The sequence below is a fragment of the Cariama cristata genome, unplaced genomic scaffold, assembly GCF_000690535.1.
Source record: "Cariama cristata isolate BGI_N322 unplaced genomic scaffold, ASM69053v1 scaffold39053, whole genome shotgun sequence".
NCBI lineage: Eukaryota > Metazoa > Chordata > Aves > Cariamiformes > Cariamidae > Cariama > Cariama cristata.
The window spans coordinates 2,187-20,636 of NW_009610800.1; the positions used below are offsets into that span (position 1 = coordinate 2,187).

General features: G+C 46.1%; 2 protein-coding genes across 2 annotated transcripts; both read right to left on the minus strand.

Moving 5' to 3' along the window:
- Positions 1–3,332: 3,332 nt before the first annotated feature.
- LOC104159964 (D(1) dopamine receptor-like) lies at positions 3,333–9,294 on the minus strand. Its single transcript, XM_009697998.1, has 4 exons — positions 9,276–9,294; positions 8,965–9,066; positions 4,983–5,125; positions 3,333–4,703 (listed from the first exon to the last, which is right to left on the minus strand). Exons 1-4 carry the CDS (start codon positions 9,292–9,294, stop codon positions 3,333–3,335), a joined length of 1,635 nt encoding a protein of 544 aa, XP_009696300.1.
- A 1,106-nt stretch (positions 9,295–10,400) lies between these two features.
- Positions 10,401–17,425, minus strand: CHMP7 (charged multivesicular body protein 7). The gene is made up of 9 exons (XM_009697996.1): positions 17,170–17,425; positions 15,588–15,773; positions 14,726–14,859; positions 14,271–14,319; positions 13,833–13,952; positions 13,439–13,537; positions 12,439–12,499; positions 11,669–11,830; positions 10,401–10,802 (listed from the first exon to the last, which is right to left on the minus strand). Exons 1-9 carry the CDS (start codon positions 17,311–17,313, stop codon positions 10,738–10,740), a joined length of 1,020 nt encoding a protein of 339 aa, XP_009696298.1. The 5' UTR covers positions 17,314–17,425; the 3' UTR covers positions 10,401–10,737.
- Between the last annotated feature and the right edge of the window lie 1,025 nt (positions 17,426–18,450).

An 18,450-nucleotide genomic window follows, 5' to 3' on the forward strand; every position in this document is an offset into this window, starting at 1 on the left:
TGCTGCCCCTCCTCTCTCAGGAGCAGCCTCCAGTTTCCATTTAAATTGAGATTTTTTAATGCTCCTTTTCCTCTGTATCCAGGTTTAGTGAGCGGCTTCGGACACTTGAGTTGTGCCTCAAGGCTCCTGGATACCTCTCCCTAGTTAATGATCTCTCTCTTCATGTAACCAGGCACCTAATGAGATAATTTTGGGGCCTTGGTCCTTCCATCTGGTATGCCACAGCAGCAGAGGGACACACAGAGCATTAAAGATGCAGTTTGTTACCTTACTCCACAATCCAACTCTCACCGAATTGGATTTAAGCACCCATTTAATCATTTTATTCTTATCTAGACTGCTCAGCGCCGACAGCTGTGCTCACCCTGACAGCCCCCCAAAAGAAAAAACACCCACCCGTCCTCACAACCTCTCTGCAGGGTGAGCCCACGCTGCTGCCCTCGGTTCACCCACGAGAAAACCAGAGCTCCAGAAAGTGAACTGCCTTACCTGGGATGACGGGGCAGGAACAGAGCTGGCAACAGCACGCACGAGTCCTGACTCATGGTGCCTGCTCCAGGATCAGCCCCAGGTAGGAATTAATTTCACTCACCTCTGAAATACAGGCAGGGATGCAGCAATATGCTGCACGACTTCAGGATGGTCAGAGGAGGATGCTTCCTGGTGGAACTGCGGAGGAAACCCACAGCAGAAAAAAAAAAAACAACCCATCCTGAAACCAGATAAACAAGGTGTATTTTTGCCAAAGCAAGCTGGTTTGGAGCTGTTGTCCATTTCCCAGCCTGACCACAGAAATGTCTGTAATGCACAGGGGCCTGTTCCATAACCTGGAAGTTTTTGGTTTAGCTCACTGTCACCACCTCATCTCTTCGGATGCCGATGCCAGGAAGGTATCGGCCATCCACACGACCGGCCAGCAGCCCACAAGGCACAGGTGAGAGGTCCAGCCGGAGGGAGCTGGTGCTCTGCATCGCTGGTAGAGGAGAGCTCCGGTGCTTTGGAGACAGGGACTGTGGCAGTGTTGCCCAAAACAAGTTAAATGCAGACAATAACTGGACCAAAAAAAAAGATGATCACATCACCTTCTCCATTGTTTTTCTTTTGCAGGTTTACCCTGCAACTCATCATACGTAACAGTGATACATTAAGCTACTTGTTTTTCTCCAATCTCTTTACAAAGAGTCATGGATTAAGCCCCAGAACCTTGCCACAAGACGAGTATCAGTAAACTCTTCAAAAACAGGGAGAGCAGGACACTACTGCTTTGAAAAAAGCTGGGTTTTCTGACTCCCTCTCGCCTCCAAGCCAGGAGTCCCGAAGTAAAGCACAACCATACTACACGTGCTACAACACCCTGCTTTTAGTGTGGGAAACGATTATATATATTGCAGCAACACCCTGGACTTAGAGTAAGCATTACTTAGCAACAACTAAAACATCAGTCTGTTACCAACATTATTCTCATGCTAAATCTAAAAACACAGCACCGTAGCAGCTACTAGGAAGAAAATTAGCCGAAACCAGGGCAAAATGAAATCGGTTGCGTCGGGCCTCCCAGAAACATGCCAGATGGTTTTCCCCATCTCAGAACAACAACTCCTTCTCCAAGTTCGGCTGTACTGTCCTCCCAGAGCTGAAAAGCCTGGAGACTGTCTCGGTTTGACAGCTAGCCACCACTGCCACACGGGGAGATGGTTATACCTGCAGTCGAGTCTTACCAGTGCTTCCCTAGAAAAATCCAAGCATCGACCTTGGAGATATGGTGAGCTCTGCTTCCCTCCCACGCCGATTATGCTGTAACTTGACTATAATCGGTCTCTATTTAATAATTACCGTTACTCTGTAATTATCACTTTCTGATTTTTCTCTTTGTTAACGTTTGCCAGGGAGGAGGAGAGGCTTTTCTGCTGTGCCAGAGAGCTAAAGATGTCTCAAATTCAAGACGACATGGATGTGCTGCTTGCTGCTGCAGTGTTTAACCAGGCACCGATCAAAACACCTTTTCTGAAGTCAACCGTGTCACAGCCGGCAGGGAAATGCTGGGGGCTGTTCACTTGCTTTTCTGCCCCCAGCTAACCAGACACAAGCTCCCATATGCACAGGAGAAGCTAATTAAAGAGTACAGGTGAGCAAGGAGTGCTTCTTAAGAAGCCGTTATTATTGAAATGAGACAGCAAGGGAGGCAGTGTGGAAGGATGCTTAATGAAATGGGGGAGGAAGGGAATTAGAGGGAGAACAAAGTAAAAGGGGGAAGAAACAGTCTAGGAAAAGGAGGAGGACCTGACTGATGGAAGATGTGGCAGAGGCGCAGAAACCAAAACAATCATGTTCTTGCTTTAACATCTGATTTTCTCCTCTACCCTCAGAGTTTGAAGGGCTCAGACACCCTCATTCCCAAAGGCTCCAAAACAAACACTCTGACATCCTGGGGCTAAAACACAGTTTATGTTCATCCTAGAGTGCCCTCAGCTGTGCACGTCCCAGCTCAGAGAGGCTGGCTCTTGCCCCAGGAGCCAGAGCAGACCTTCAGCATGCCGAATCCTTCCCTGCAAGACGCTCCAGACAAGCTGCTACCAAGCAGAGCCTCAGGGCTCCAGGAAAGGTGGCTGCATGCCTGTCCGGACCTGCCGGATAATTTGCCAGAGCAACAGAGAGAGAGTCAGAGGTGAACCTAAGAGAGTTATCCTAGCAAGGCCCTTACCTCCTTCCTGCACAGCCCACCAGAAACATGAGTTTCCCTAGCTAAAGGCTGCTATGCAGCACAGCACCATCCCACCGAGCACAAGGCAGGATTATTTAGCTCTGCCAGCAGCAGTTATCACTGAGTAAGCAGTGGCATTTGGCTTGTGCCCAGTTAGCAGCCTTGGGCTGATGGCCTTTTGGACATGGGCAGTGGCAAAACCAGCCTCTCTCCCCACAAGCACAGCTGCGTTTTTACTTCACGGGCTACAGAGCAGAGGCTCAGCAGACCACACAAGTCTTTGCTTTCTCAGCTGAAGTCACAAGGAAAGTGGAATCCGAGCCCTTGCATTTTCATCTTTCGCAGAAAGCATTTTTCCATGGGTCAGCTAGAGAGAGCAGCAACACAGATCTCCGCTGCCCACCTGGGCTGGATCTGAAACTGCGAGTTACAAAAACACGTATCCGAACCCCTTGAGCCATCTGGAAAAATCACTCTGGCTATTCCACACTTCTTAATGCAAACTCCTGCCCAGGCAGAGAGTACAATACCATGTTATCCTCAAACTCCTCAGAAAACAGGCAACTGCAGTAGTGTCCCTGCTTCCATCTCTCCTCGAGCCCACCCCACCACCCTGGTTCCCAACCCCATCTCAATTGAACGCATTGCTGGTGAAAGGCGTAATCTTCTCCAGCGAGATGGTCATTTCACACTGCACGTGCATCACTGCAGGCGAGGCATCCGCAGGGCAGATGCTGTGAGAGGGCTCGGAGACCTGAGAAACCTGGTCAAAGGACACCTCATTGTTTTCCATCTGCAGAGCAGCATGGGGGAGAAGCTGGGGGTAGCTGAGGGTCACCACTTCCTTCTGATACGTGGTGTCACGGTGGTAGGAGACCAGCTCATTGCTGAAGTTCACCGTCTCCACGGCATTGCTGGGGCAAAGGCAGCCACAGCCCAAGATGGTTGCAAAAGCTCTCCGGAAGTCTGCATTGAAGGCATAGATGATAGGATTGAGGGCAGAGTTGGCCCACCCAAACCAGACGAAGATGTTGAAGACAGTCTCGCTGACACAAGGTAGTTCTCCTGGCTCACGTAGGTCAAGATTACAGAAGGGCACCATGCAGTTGAGGACGAAGAAGGGCAGCCAGCAGAAGACAAAGACACCCATGATGACTGAGAGGGTCTTGAGGACCTCGGTCTCCTTCTTGAAGGAGTTCTTCAGGGAGGCCTCGTGAGGGCAGTCGCGGCTGTGGCAGCTTTGGGCATGTTCCACTGCCCTCTCCAGTGAGGAAATCCTGCGGATCTGCCGCTGGGCAATGCAGAAGATGCGGGTGTAGGTCACAATCATGATGGCAACAGGGATGTAGAAGCTAATGAGAGAAGATGAGATGGCGTAAGTCCTGTTGAGGCCAGAATCACAGTTTTCATTCTCCCCAGTGATGTTAAAACCTGTCTCATTTTGGCTTAGGAGCTCACGGTCCTTGTGCCACTTCAGCTGCACAGGGATGAAGGAAATCAGGAGGGACAGTAGCCAAGCCACTCCGATCGTTATGAAAGCCACACGCTGCGTCATCTTCCTCTCATAGCGGAAGGGGTTGGAAATGGCCCAGTAACGGTCCACGCTGATGATGCACAAATTGAGGATAGAGGCTGTGGAGCACATGATATCAAAAGCCACCCAAACATCACAGAAAGCCCCAAAGGGCCAGAACCCCGCCACCTCAGTGGCAGCTTTCCAGGGCATCACCAGTACAGCCACAAAGAGGTCAGAGACTGCCAAGGAGATAATGAAGAAATTGGTGACCTTAGAGCGCAAGTGTCTGAACTTGATCACAGCCGCACACACCAGGGTGTTGCCCAGGAGCGTGGAGAGGATGAGAAGGAAGAGGGAGGCAGCCGTCACCACACGGAAGGACAACTTGGAGTTGCCTTCCTCTGCCCAGATCTTCCTACTGCTGGTGTTATTGATCACACCCTGCCCATCTCCTTCTGCAGAGGAGTAAAAACCATCCATGGGTTCCTCCTCGTTCCAGTCCCTTGAGCAGTTTCACTGCTGTTCAAGTCCCCATCAGCATCCAAAACCCCTTTTTACTGCTCCGCTGACATCTCAGAAGCACCAACTGCAATCCTCCCAGCTCTCGCACCCAGCCAGACGACCCAGCACAAGGAAAAGTGCTTGAAGCTCTCACTCCTTTCCAAGTCTCCTGCTGACAGCGTGGCGTTCTTTTTTCCCCTCTCTTGCCTCCCACCCCACTTCTCTTTCTTTGCAGCCTGCCGTTCACAAAGAGCTGGCACTCACCTCCGGCACTCCAGCGAGCTGGGAGGGCTTTTGCTGCAAGCCTTCCTCCCCCTCCTCTCTCAGAAGCTCTTCATCCGTTGTTGATCTGGTGCCTGCTACAGAATCCCAGTCAATCTCTTCTGCGCTGGCCAGGCTGGGACTTGCTGCCAGATGCAAGAGGGAATCAGGCACTCTCTGCTCTTGCAGATGGACCTTCTCTGCACATAAACCAGGCTGCTCTGCTCTTCCCTCTGTTGCTAATAGCCTCTGGATTTCACATAGGTGAGATCTGCCTCTGCCCACACACCAGGTCCCCTACTCAGCAGGTCGGTCCTCTGCGAGCCAAGAAGAACGTGGCATTGGGAGTCCGCAGCTGACAGGGTAAGTTGCTTGGGAATTAGGTGATAGGATTGAAGGGGTAAAATAACAAACATTCTAGGGGGATTTGAGGGTCTTCAATGCAAATCAGCAAGGAAATCTAGTCTGCTTGATCTCTGAATAAAAGACACCTAAATGCACTGCACAGGCACCGAGTCATGGCTGGGGTACATGACCCTAAACCAGTTACTCTCCCCTGTCCCGAGCTGCCCAGCTGCAAGTGGTGCAAAACTGGCATTTACTTTCCACTACAAAATTCCTTCAAGTCCACAGAAAATAAAAAAGGAAAAAAAAAACCACACACAAAAAAGCTTGTACAAATCTGAAAGTTTTTTCTTTCTGAAAGTATCAGACAAAGCACGGTTTTCAGACAGTCTTTCTTTCATTAGAGGTTATGTTAGAACCAAAAAGGATATTGAACATCACTTTGATAAGTTTCTTTATGCTGAATAAACGTGAGTACTTTCAGTAAAGCGATATAAGGTAGCTTCTCTTTCGAGTTCATCATTCTTTAATTCCTAGCTAATTCCACATTAGCTATCACCTCAGTGATCGACTGACAGCTGAAAACATTAACCAGAAAAAAAAAAAATCAAGACATCTTTCCAGCACAGTACCCATCCTTGCCAGTAAACAGCGGTCAGCCCTAAGAGGTCTCCTCACTACCCTTACCAACCATTCCCCCGAAAGCACAGGAACAACTCTTCCTTCTCGCACAAGGGCCGAGTAGGGCCAGACAACCCCAGCCCGCTGTGTCAAAGTGAGGGCACAGCCTGGTAGCCTGCTGGGGCTGAAAGGCAGCAATCACAAGCATCATGGTACTGCAGAACTGGGGGCAGCTCTGGAGGAATGAGCAGGGGTATCCCCCCTAAAACTACTCTTCCTACCCCATAAAACTCTCACTCCTGACCGACAAGCAAACGGCTCTGCAAGACTCTCCCCTCTCACACCAAGGGGGAAAAACACCACAGTGTTAGGAACCAGGTCTGACCTGCTAAGGCACAGTTTAGCCTTAGGAGCACTTGGAATCCATCGCTTTGTTACTAAAGCCACTCTGTAAGCAAAAGGGCTCCTTTGATCAAGAAATGTCAGAAATCCTTCAGGAGGCAAGTTTCCTCGAGAGCCAGCTCTGTAACAGCTGCTTAAATAGGGACCTGCTTTTGAGAAATGCCTTGCTGGTAAACTGGCCAAGGTGGGAAAGAGCAGCAAAAGCTTTCTAAATCAAGCTGAAAAAACCACCAGGCAGTTCAGCATTAATTCACTCATTACATTGATAGTTGCTGTAGTGTATCACGATGACCTCTGCCTTTGCCTGTCACAGACACCAGTTCTGAAGAAAGCAGCAACCAATCTAGAGAGTCAACTCAGCTGCACCGAGATTTAATTAACTTGACCCTGCAACCCAGGCTTTGCATAAGCCCAGATAGAGCAGGAACTGCCCAAGAACAACTTTCAAACAAGAGCGCAATTATTCTCTTGAAGATACAGCACCAAGAAGCTTACTCCTAAAGTAAACAGCACGCTTGCTTTGTGACAGGTTAAAGAAACTTGTTGCCAGCATGTCACAGCATTTACTTCTGAAGGCTTTGTTTAATTAAATCTCATTAGTTCCACCGTCTGCAGCCTGCTCCTGCCAAGGGCCTACGCCAAGAAGAGTAGCTAGATGGCACCAAGAGCCGGCTCATGGCTCGGAACTTTCACTTGGCTCCTCTGTGTCAGGCCAGCTCCCTTCCTCCTTACCAGAATTTCAGAGGAAGAGGAGGGACATCTCATTGCCCAGACACCAGAGGACCCTGGCAGTGCACTAACCCATGCAAGGATGGATGCAGACACACTCTCTGCCCCAAAGGGCATTTTTCTCCTATTCCCTATACTGGGCACAAAGATTTTTAAGATCTAAGTTGCCAGACACAAACAACAGGATGCTTTCGCTGCTCTTCAAGAGAGCGGTGATGGCAGGTGATCTGTCAGACAGCATTAAATCAGAGGCTTGGAGTGGGAGCTCACTGCACACTTTGGTTGCACATTGTAAGCCAGGACGCATTCCAGGAAATCATTCCTCAAGATACAAGGAAGCCTTCCTCCTCCTGAGGAGCTTAAAAACATCTAAGAAAGGATCCCACCCTTGCCTGCTACTTATACTGAAGCAGACATTCAAAGCTGGGTTGGCAGTGGGAAAAAAAAAAAAAAAGAGATGGAAAGGGATCCAATGCATTACCCAATTTCTGTGCATCTCTGAACACACCTAATGAAGAAAGGTCCGTTAGCTCTGCTGTCATAGGGAAACAAAATAGTAACTCAAAAAAGATAAAGGAAGCTACTCACATTCACAGATTAACTCCTCCTGCCTGCTAGATGCAATCTTCTCTCCTAAGAAAACTTAGAAAATGTTCTGCTGCATTATATTACTAAACAGTTGCTACATTTCCTCGCATAAGCAGCTGCTATTTTTTCTGAGAATCAAGTTAAGTACTATTTTAAACAGCACTCAAATATGATAAGATTCCAGTTTGGTGGCAATTCAGCTCTAGGTTTTTATATTTAATTTCCTCACCCAGCAAGAAGCTGCCCTCTATTTCCCTTCCCTGCTGTCTCACCAAAATATACTTAAAATTCTCTATTCAGCCATCTTGATTACATTCCCCACTTTGCATCAAAGGAAGAAAATTACAAGCCACTTCAAATAAAGCAGCAGCTGCTTGGGTTTAACTCTTAAATGCCTCTTCCAGAACGGCTGTCTCAGTCAGATGCAATACAGAATTACAGGAGAGCGTTTATTCCTACAGGATTCACTTTGCACTTTACTTCCAGAGAAGGTACAAGTTCTGATAGCAGGGTAAAAATGAGGGGTAATCGGATCCTTTAAAAGAAAAAATAATAATAAAAAAATCCAGTGATACTGGCTTTAGGCGAGACCTGAGCCCTGCAAAAAAACCACACTAGCTCTCCAAGGACCAGCATGCCAGTTCAGATCAAACCTCTTGCCAGAGGAAACAGGCTTGACTGCCTGCAAATCCAAAGCTTACTTCAGGCATCTTAGTATCAGAGGGAAGCAGGAGTGATTTGTTTTGAGTAGCTTATGCACCAGATTACTCCATTTAGATTCACTGTCTTTAAGACAGAGGAAAAAACAGTACCAGTCCCCTCAGCTGTACTGCTTAATTACAATCAGAACAAGAAGCTGGACAAAAACTCACCTAGAATAAGGCTTATATATTGTTTAGTGCAAAACCAAGGGGTCAATTAGGAGAACTGACTTCCCGGCACAGCAGTGTGCTTCACAGCCACAGCAAGGTGGCTTAGGCAAAGGACTGTGTTCTGTGCAAGCCCTGAAATTGCACTAGTTTGTGAGATGCTCAACGACGAAAAAGAAGTGGAAAGATAAGACAGGCTGAAGCAAAGAAAAAGCAGCAAGCCTTTCCACAATGATACTCGTAAAATCAAGGCGCCACAAGCAAAAGCCAGTACAGGCTCCTTGGTAAAAACAGACAACTAACTGTTGGGCTTTTTTAAACAGAGAGAAAAGGCTCAGGGAAATCAAAGTCTGGTACAGCAGTTACTCAACTTGATTTTTGAAAAGGCAGCCCAGGAATTTGCCCATTTACTTTCAGCAGACAAGTTTTACAGATGCAGAAGCACAGCTGGAACAGCACTAGTATGGCAGTGATCTGTGGCCCAGAGAGAAGAAAAAGGAGGCACCACAAGGGACTCTGGTTCCTCCCCTCCCCTTTATTACACGTAGGCAGAAAACACAGTGGTTTTTCTCCCGTTTACTTACAAAGGAACAGAATACAGAGCTTCAAGTCATTTCACATCATTCCATTGTGCAGCCTGGGTAAACTGCTAGTTGGCTACAGCACATCTTCTCTGGCAAGAGTCTGCACTCTTGAACAAAGTGACAATGAAGCCAGAGCCAAGACAGCACCCTAGTGACACCTGTAACTTCTTCCCCCATCCTCTGGGGCTAAAGCTGGGTCACTAATAATTAACAGGCCATGGGAACTCCAGCTCTAGTTTACTGTTCGCCCAAGCTGCCATCCACAGGGCTTCCAGCAATGAAGGCAGTGTAGAAGCAGTGACAGGAATACATTCCAAGTCAGGGAGAGGTGTGGAGAGAGGAGGACTGGTCATACATCAACACGTAACTAGTCACTCCTCTGCCACACACAGGCTCTGTGTGCGGAAAGCCCAGTTGAGAGCACATTCCCCTCCTGAAAGGATTTACTTATTCGTGTTAGGTATCAGGCTTTCTGCTCTTCCATGTGCATACACACAATAAAAAAGTGACCTGCAAAAGATGATGATTTCACTTCTGATGGGTAAAGACAGCCTCTAAACAACATCTTCAGTTGACGTGCTCAGGTTTTTTTGCATTAGGAACATTTAGAGTGTTTTGTTTTGGGGCTTTCTGGTAACTCAGAATCTTGTGGAACTGCAACATCAAGACTGAAGGCAAAGTCAAGGCTGTTATATGAAACTGTCCTCTCAAGAAAGGGAAAAAAATGACACATCCCTTTCTCCTCCCACCCCAAATCGCTCCATGCAAGAGCTCAAAGCAGATCACCCTGCAGCTCCCAAGAAGTTTTGCAAACAAGGAAGATACAAGAATAGCAAACAACTCCACTTTCAAGTAAGAGCAAGCAGAAAATTGTATTATAGTGACCGCAAGCCTTTGTCACAAACAGGCAGCGTTAAGAAACTCCTTCATTTAAAAAAATCTTTTGCAGGTCTCCCTTTTAAGGCCTTAGTGTCATTACAGAAAGAGGAATTATTTTTGTCTTGTGCTTGCAATTGCTGCCCCCTAGAGCAGCAACAAAATCTCCTACAATTTAACAGTTACAGTGTCTAGTTGTCCACGACCGTGCAAAATACAGACAGGGAGGGATAGAACTATCAACGGGTGTTTAAGCTTGGTGCAGATAGGTACTGTCCTTGACATAAGTTATGTGCCAAGTGTTTTAAACAACCACACAAACAGCCAAATGTTGAGCAACTGCAATACTGCTGCAACTCAGATTCTCAACATCAGCCACAGCAAAGGGAAAAAAAAAAGAAAAAAAAACAAACCAAAAAAACGAGCACTGTTATGGACATAGAAGAGTTTATCTTCACTGGGCAGAATAGTGAATTGCATTCCCAGGAGGGAAGTCTGGATGTCGCAGAGTGACTTGGGATCACAAGTCAAATTGAGACCAGTGCAGATGTTGGCACAGAGATGACAAACACCAGCCGGGGCCAGTTCCAGAGTGGATTGTCATGGCAGGAGATCCTGTTGCTGAGCAAAGTGATATCCACGAAGAACAGGGGAGCATTACCCCTCTCCCCAGAAGTTCTTGTCATTAGTTAAGGAACCTTAAGATAACTTCTCAAACTGCAGCAACAGGATGCTGTTGGGTCTTTAGAGATTCAGTCCCAGAGCTGTTTTGGGTTCAGAGGAAGCAGAAGGAGTCTTTTGTGCCAAATCTATAAAGAAAATTGCAACAGAAAGAGATCAGTTTTCATCACTAAGGAGGACTAGATCAGCCACATCCGTAATTAACAAGTACAGCTTCAGGGCGCCTCAGTGCTTCAATATTCAATTGCATTCTCTTGGAAACCCAGGCTTCATGTTTGATATGGGATGCTGAGCCGCCTTCTGCTCAGAGACTTGAGACTATCAGCTGCCCAAACAGGAAAAAAACCTGTATGGACAGGCCTGCGTAATTATTCATTAACAGACTCCTGAAAGGAAAATTAAAGTCTATTTACCCCTGTCTAAGACAGGTCCAGGGAAAACTCAGCATGCAGTTCAAGCCCATAAGCTCTCAGCTCTGGTCACTCACTGTTACCAAATAAAGACTAGTTTAGTACTAGTTTAAGCAGACAACATACCTATGACACAAAAGACATAGTAAGCATTCTAGGACAGAGAAGATGCTACGTGCTTGGCAGCAACAGGCATGAAAACGCTGGTCTACTTTATCACTGTTAACAGAACATACAAAAACCACCGCCTGGCTTTGTACAGGATTTGTTAAACAACAACAAAAAAATAATCAGTCCAAGCACTAGCTGCCTCACAGGGCCTTCAACTTTCCCTATACTCCATGGCAAAAAATCCAGGCAGAATTTCTAGCAAAGAGCGCAGTACTCTCAAGACCGAGTCTGGTAGCGAAAGACAATGCCAGTGAGCACCTGGCAGCGATACCAGGACAGCTTGTTCTCAACCGTGTAACTGGAAGTGGGAAAGATTCTGGCTCAGACTTTAGTTCTGCTAGACATCTTTCATTTTGCAAGGTTGTCATAGATCCTAACAGCAGCTAGCTAACACGACTTGCTGACGTCCATACCTCCATCAGAAACGGAGAGCTTTTCCAACTCTGCTTCAAGCTCGGCATCAGAAATGGGGGGATTCAGCACCTTCTGGGGAACAGCAGGCAGATCTACAGGCTCCTTAGTCGAGTCCTGAAGGAGACTGTCCAGCTCCTTCTCAAGTTCCTCAGTGTCCATCTCTGCTGATTAAAGAAAACTTTCAGTTCCAAGCAGAATTAAGAAGCATCTCTGCAGCACAGACTGAAGTCCAAGTTTAACAGAGGTATTATTACTCCCATCCATCATTACTCATAATAAGGAACTCCCTGTGCTGCTTCTAAAGGTGAAAATTCAGTCCTGATCTCAGGGAGAAGCTATTCCTTTAGAAGGCTTTGTGCTGAGGCATCTAAGGGCAAGAAAACGTTTCAGCAGAGAAACAAGCTGCAGCAACACACAGGCCAGAGGAAAAAGATCATCACCTAAAAACCAAAGTGGCAGCCACTCTAAAAATAGATTTAAATCAATGTTACACAACTCTGAACTGAAATCCACCAGCTCTTAGAGACTACAAGGATTTGAGATGTACAAATGCCAGTTCCCCTGCAACACACTGTCAGAGATGAGACCTCCTTGTCAGTTCTTCCCAAGGCACTGGTAGCAACACCCTTGGTATTTCAGGAAGTGCTTATCCTCCCAGGAAGGAGGACTAGACATATGTGGGGAGGGAGCAGGGAAAGGATGGCAGCACAAAGGTCCAGCAGTGGCAAGAGAAGACAAACAAAGGATGAAAAAAAACCCCAAAACATACCTAGACCATTGACCCCCACTCCAGCCAGAGTCTGGGCTACTTCATCTTGAGTATCACAAAGCTGAGGAAAAATACACAGCGTTTAATACAGAATATAAGCTAATCTTATGTCTTACTGTAGTCACCTATGTCAAAAGTAGAAATAAGAAAAAAAAAAATCAAGAGTAGACTTAAAGGCAGCAGGTACTACTGCAAGAGAAGCTTCCAACATGACTGTTTTTTCAGTAGCAAAAGCAGTAACATGGAATATTATTTAGTAAGTGCTACCAGACCAAGTAGCAGGTTTGAGGATCAAACCTGAAACAGAATTTCTCAGACAGAAAAAAAAATCTCCCTAATTTTAGCTTTTTCACTTAAGTAATGAGCCTGTATTGTGGCTTAGGCTAAGAAAATAAGGAACCTGAAGACCAATACATCTCAGCTATGAAATTTTACAGTCAGTCCCTCAGCCCAGTAATTGAAGCCACCATTTAAGTACATGGAGCTGTAGTTGCTAAAAAAGTAATCCTTTTCTGTTTTTTTACACCAGCTTATGCAGACAGATTACTCTCTTCATTTCAATTCATTCAGAATAAACTCGTCTCCTTTCCCTTATCGAATTGCAGAAGATTATGGGTTAGGCAGTTTTAAGACCCTGTTTTTATGCACATAGTTGCATTCCAGCTTCCAAAGATATGACTTGTATTTCTTTTTAATTCATCTCACTAAACATTTTCTAGAAGACTTGTGTGCTTGCACAATATTGCTAACCAAAAGAATACACAAAATACACAGATTTAATGTAAACTGTGATTACTAGCCAGCAATAAAGGCAAATATGTAAGCCCAGACACAGCCAGTTATTTGAAGACCTCTGCTTGCTGATTTAAAAAGATCAAGTCGGTTTGCTCTGGTGACATATGGAATAGAAACCAAAGAGCACCAGAAGCCTCAGCATTAATAGCTGGGCACATATACACACTACTTGCTTGTTTATTTAGAGGTGCTCTTATTTCAGTACCTCTTGTATCTGATCCACCAGGTTCTCCGCCTTCTCCACAGTAACATCTTTCATAGACAGTTTCAGAGCTCCCACACCAGCCTGATAGGCATTAAATACCTTAAAAAAAACAAAAAGATGCACAATGCTAACTAAGAACAAACAACAGGCAGTGTAAGCTTCTCTCAAGACCTGTTTCTCTGAGGGTCCCGCTTGGATAACATTAGCGCACAAGAAGAAAATAAAGCCACAAGCAGGTCTACTCAGAGCAATACCCCAACATCAGAGCAGAGATTAAAAGTCTCAGCAGCCAGCTTACACCCCTTACACATGAGTTCTGACAAGCAGGTAAAAGCAACACAAACGAGAAGAGTGGGGCTAAAGTGAGAAGCACAAGACAAAATTAACATGCTACCATCTGGTCAGTCTGGGAGGCATATATACGATCCAAGATCCCCTGCACTGCATCCAGCTTGGAATGAAGCTCCTCAATGCGCCTTTCTGTCCTTCGTTTGGCTTTCAAACATCTCAGCGCCTGGAGACATCAGATACACAGACTTGGGTCGCAAACCAGGCAGCAGTCAAAGGAAGTATTAAAAAAAAAAACGGCAATCCCTGTGCAGCAAGGCACACACACAACAGCTGGTTTTAAGAGCTAGATATTTCCATTTCTCTTCACCTCATCACTCTGGACAAATATATTCTTATCTCCACCTTAAGGAGACCTTTGGCCTCAGAAACACCACTTCAACACATTTAAGTATACAATGCCTAACTCTGGTCATTATCTGTAGTTATGGACTAGCTCCAACACACTTAACTTGTAGCTCCTCCCAAGTAGAGCAGTACTTACCAATTGCTTTTTCCCAGCTCTACAAGCACTCCGGGCATCCTCTTTGCACCTGTACAGAGGCAACAAGGAAGAGGAGCTTATTCCTTTGCAAGCAGTAGTTATTTCAAAAAATCAGAAGCCAACTTCGTCACCTTGCTCTAATCCGGATGTGACTGAGTAACAATGCATTTTGGATACAACAACCCTCAAGCCACTGTGGCTTCTCAGAAATAGTCCTTGAATGCATTCCAAATCTTTGCAAAAACATTTGACATCCACTCACTGCATGTTGTTTTCATGGGGACAGGGAACAAAGACTGGAAAACCTGCCCCACCATGTGACTGTGGCTACTATGTTTACTGAACAGGAAAGAATGACTGGTGCTTTCATAAAGCGGCTTCATTCTAACAATGTCACAGCAATACAAAGTTCTACATCACACAGACGTTCTTCCCACCACCCTTCCCCAAATTACTTCTCTGCTTCCTGGGAAAGGGACTCCACCTTCTGTGACAGCAGCTGTTCGCTTTGCATCAACTGATATACTCCAATGTCCACATCGTTCATCGGGGAGACTTTGGCATGAAGACCTCGGGCAAACTTCACTATCTAAAGAAAGAGAACCACATGCTTGAGTCACTTGTCTCCAGAACCTGTGCCTGCACTAGAAGTATTTTCACTCTGATGGAAGGAAAAGATGCTTTTACACCCCCAGTTTAAGCCTTGTCATAGACTGACAAGGACATACTGGTCACCATATAATCTAATATTAAACTAGACAGGATCAAGTAACATCAGTGTGAAAACAGAAAGCCTTAACGGAACACCCTAAAGATTTAAAGCAGGCCTGGTGCTCTGAACAGTGCATGGCAATGTCACACTTCTGAGTACTTCAGTACTGAACTGTACAGCGCAGAACACTCCAGGGAACGTGCCATGTTAGAGATAAGAGTGCCTATATCTCTGTAGTTACCAACAGACAGGAAAACCTTTCACAGAAAGTGGAACACTGATTCCAGTGGCATGGAACAATTTTAATTAGGGTAGCCGGGAACAGTCAACCTGCAGGTAGACAACTATCTGCCAATCTACAAACTATCTACAACAACAGTATCTGCCAATTTTCTAGCTGTTAAATTACATAGATAACATTACAAATGTTTGAAGAACCTATCACACAAGAATGAGGATTTAATCTGTAACCAGCTTACAATGTTGGAGTACATAAGAATTTACTTTTCCAAACAAAGTATTTAGCCAATAAAGTATTCTTTCCAGCCAGATGAAATGCAAGACAGGGATTATACCACCCAAAAGCAGTCACCTTTACCCTGTACCTTCTCTCCATTCTGTTCCAGGATCGTGACCCTCTTTTCCTTTTGCAGCTGGAGAAGCAACAAGTAGAACGTCCTTTCATCTGGACAAACACTGGCACAGAGGGAACGCAGCTCTGAGAGGGCAACAACAGGGTGAGAAGAAAGCGCAGAGTTCTGATATAGGCGATAAACTTCCTCTGCTTTCTCCTGAAAGGAAGCAGAGCTGTCTATTAGCTCACACAGCACTCTTCCTTCTCTCACAACAACTGCCAAGTCCACACCTGCTTCCTCCCACACACTGAAGGTGAAGAGTTAGACGCATCATATTTTGGGCCAGATACACTTTCAGAATGAGTTGCACGTTAACACTCAAAAGCAATTACAGTGCTTTAAAAACATCACCATTAATGAAATGAAAACTAGTACTGTTTTCCACAAGAAACAAAACTACGCTATTCACATTCCCTGTGCAAATGCTATGGAGTAACGTAAGAACTACGCAGGCAGCAAGTTGGCTTCCTCTGCACTTCTTGAAATCCCCGCCCCAAGTTTAAACCCAATAAAAGCTTTTCTTTAATCCACACTGTAATTGTGCTCACCAAGTCATTTTGCATCATTTGTACACGGGCAGAGGAAAAAGAAAAGTTTTCCCCATTTCAAGTGAGAGTTATGGTCCACTTAAGACTATAGAAACAACTCTTTCCACCCACCCTCAGATTCCACATCAAGGCTTGTGGTTTGCCAGTCACCTTTTTAAAAGCTTTCTCTCCTCTCCTACGCATACATGCTCTGAAAAGGCTGTGGAATACCCACTGCAGAGGGAAGACACTGTCTGCTATCAGACTAACTACGAATAAAGGAACACATCTAAAGAGTTCTTGCATTTCTGCTAGTCCCAGTCATTTAGACGCCACTTGCACGCCACAACAGCAAGTCCTGCTGCTAATTTTAACAGTCACAGAGTAACACAAAGAGGGACACAAGGTCTCCACTGTCAGCATCGCACTGTCCAAGTCAGACTAAGCAACAATGAGTTGTGTGAATTCACAAGGCAACCCACAGGCCTACCACTAACAATGTGCCAAAGAAAAGAGTCTTTGACAGGATCCAAGGGCAGTTCTAATCACATCTGAAAAGGCGAGCGGAAAGCACGCGCTCTGAAGTGAAACTGGCCTTTAATAACGCACACGTGAGTTTGGCTCGACAATACGTTGGACTGACAGCCAGCGACTTCTACGTCACCCGTTTCTCCCTACAACAGATGGCACTCAATCTGCAAGTTTCTCTTGCACGAACTCAAACCTGAGATTTACAGCAGTTTCACAGCATACTACTTGCCTTTCTGGACAAGGAAGCAATCTTGCCCCTCCCATTTATCAGAAGTCAGTGAAAAGCCATTATGTTAGTTTCAGGGAACATCTATAGATATAAAGTACTTCTTATCCCCGAGTAATATATTCCATCCTCTCTCTACAGGTTTTTAAATGCCTAAGGAGTACAAATGAAGGTCTATTCAACCCTGATCCTCCCTTGCTAGCACATAAAATAACTCACAGTTTTTCTGGAGATGTAGAATCTTGAGAAAGCTCTCAATAACACTCACCTGAAGCAGCTCCACATAAATCAGGACTTCTTCTTCCTCAGGTATTTTACTGTCACCCAGCACACTGGAGAGGGTCCACTTCAGGGGCTTCAGAATGAAGACTCCCACACCCCAGGAGATCCAGCTGCTGTCTACACTGGCCATGAAGTCTGACTCCCTCTGCAGCTTGCCACGTCTAGAGAAGAGACATGCATACAAAACTGAATATGGTCAGTCTAAACCCTTCCATTGGCAGTAAGCAAGAAGGCCATTGGGGAGAATTATTAACCGAAACATTGCTCTACGCTTGGTACATCCACAGTCCTAGTGGTGTTTTCTAACACCAGCTTCTAGCTAAAGTTTGATGTGTTACTACCAGGTATGAAAGCGCACAGAGGTCTCCGCTCCTCCCCAGCTTCCTCTGGACACAAAGGTCTTTTGTTCACTGTTTTTCCAGTTTCACAAGTTTCTCCGAGTTTTCTGACTTGAAACTGATGAGGTATTCAACAAGGAAATGGATGGGGAGGGTCAGTTTTTAGAGGGGGCAGCTGGACATTTCAGGATACTTCAGTTGTGCATTAAATTGCAAACATAGCTTATCTCAGATCCTGAGATTTTCTTTTTTATGTTACAGACACAGACTCAGCTAGCTCCTGCTGTTCTTGAATCTTTTCAGGGTATCAGTCCCAGGCTCTAATTCCACAACACAAAACACTTGGTTGCAAACACCAGCACACCACATCCACACATCTCTGTACACCATCACATAGGATTTGCGGCTCGATCATCACAACAACCATTTCAGGGAACGTAACCCAACTGAACACAAACCTCCCCTTGCACCTGCAAGCTCTTCGAGCACAGTATTCCCCTGGGATCCCCTGCACTCCCCATGGCCCACTGCCCTCCCACAGCTCCTCTGACACTCCATCTGTGCTTTTCCTTGCACAGCGCTCCCAAATTCCCCTCACACAACATAACCCCATACCTCCTTAGACCTCTGTCCTCTCCTCTACTTCGCAAGCCCTAGCACAGCAACAAAACCCCGTCACGCTCTCCCACGCTCTTAGCGCACGCAGGCACAACCACCCCACCAAGAACAGCACCGAGCCTTCCCTCGTGTCCCCCCTGCACCCCTCCATTTATCGAGCACCCTGCAGTGCTCTCCCTACCATGCACACAGCCGGCATCTTCCAGGCTGGCATGACATGGGAGCTCTCCTTGCTTGCATCCAAGGCGCAAAGCTCCCTTACACCCCCTCCTTCTGCAACCACCCTTCCTCAGGGCTCCCGTCCCTGCTAG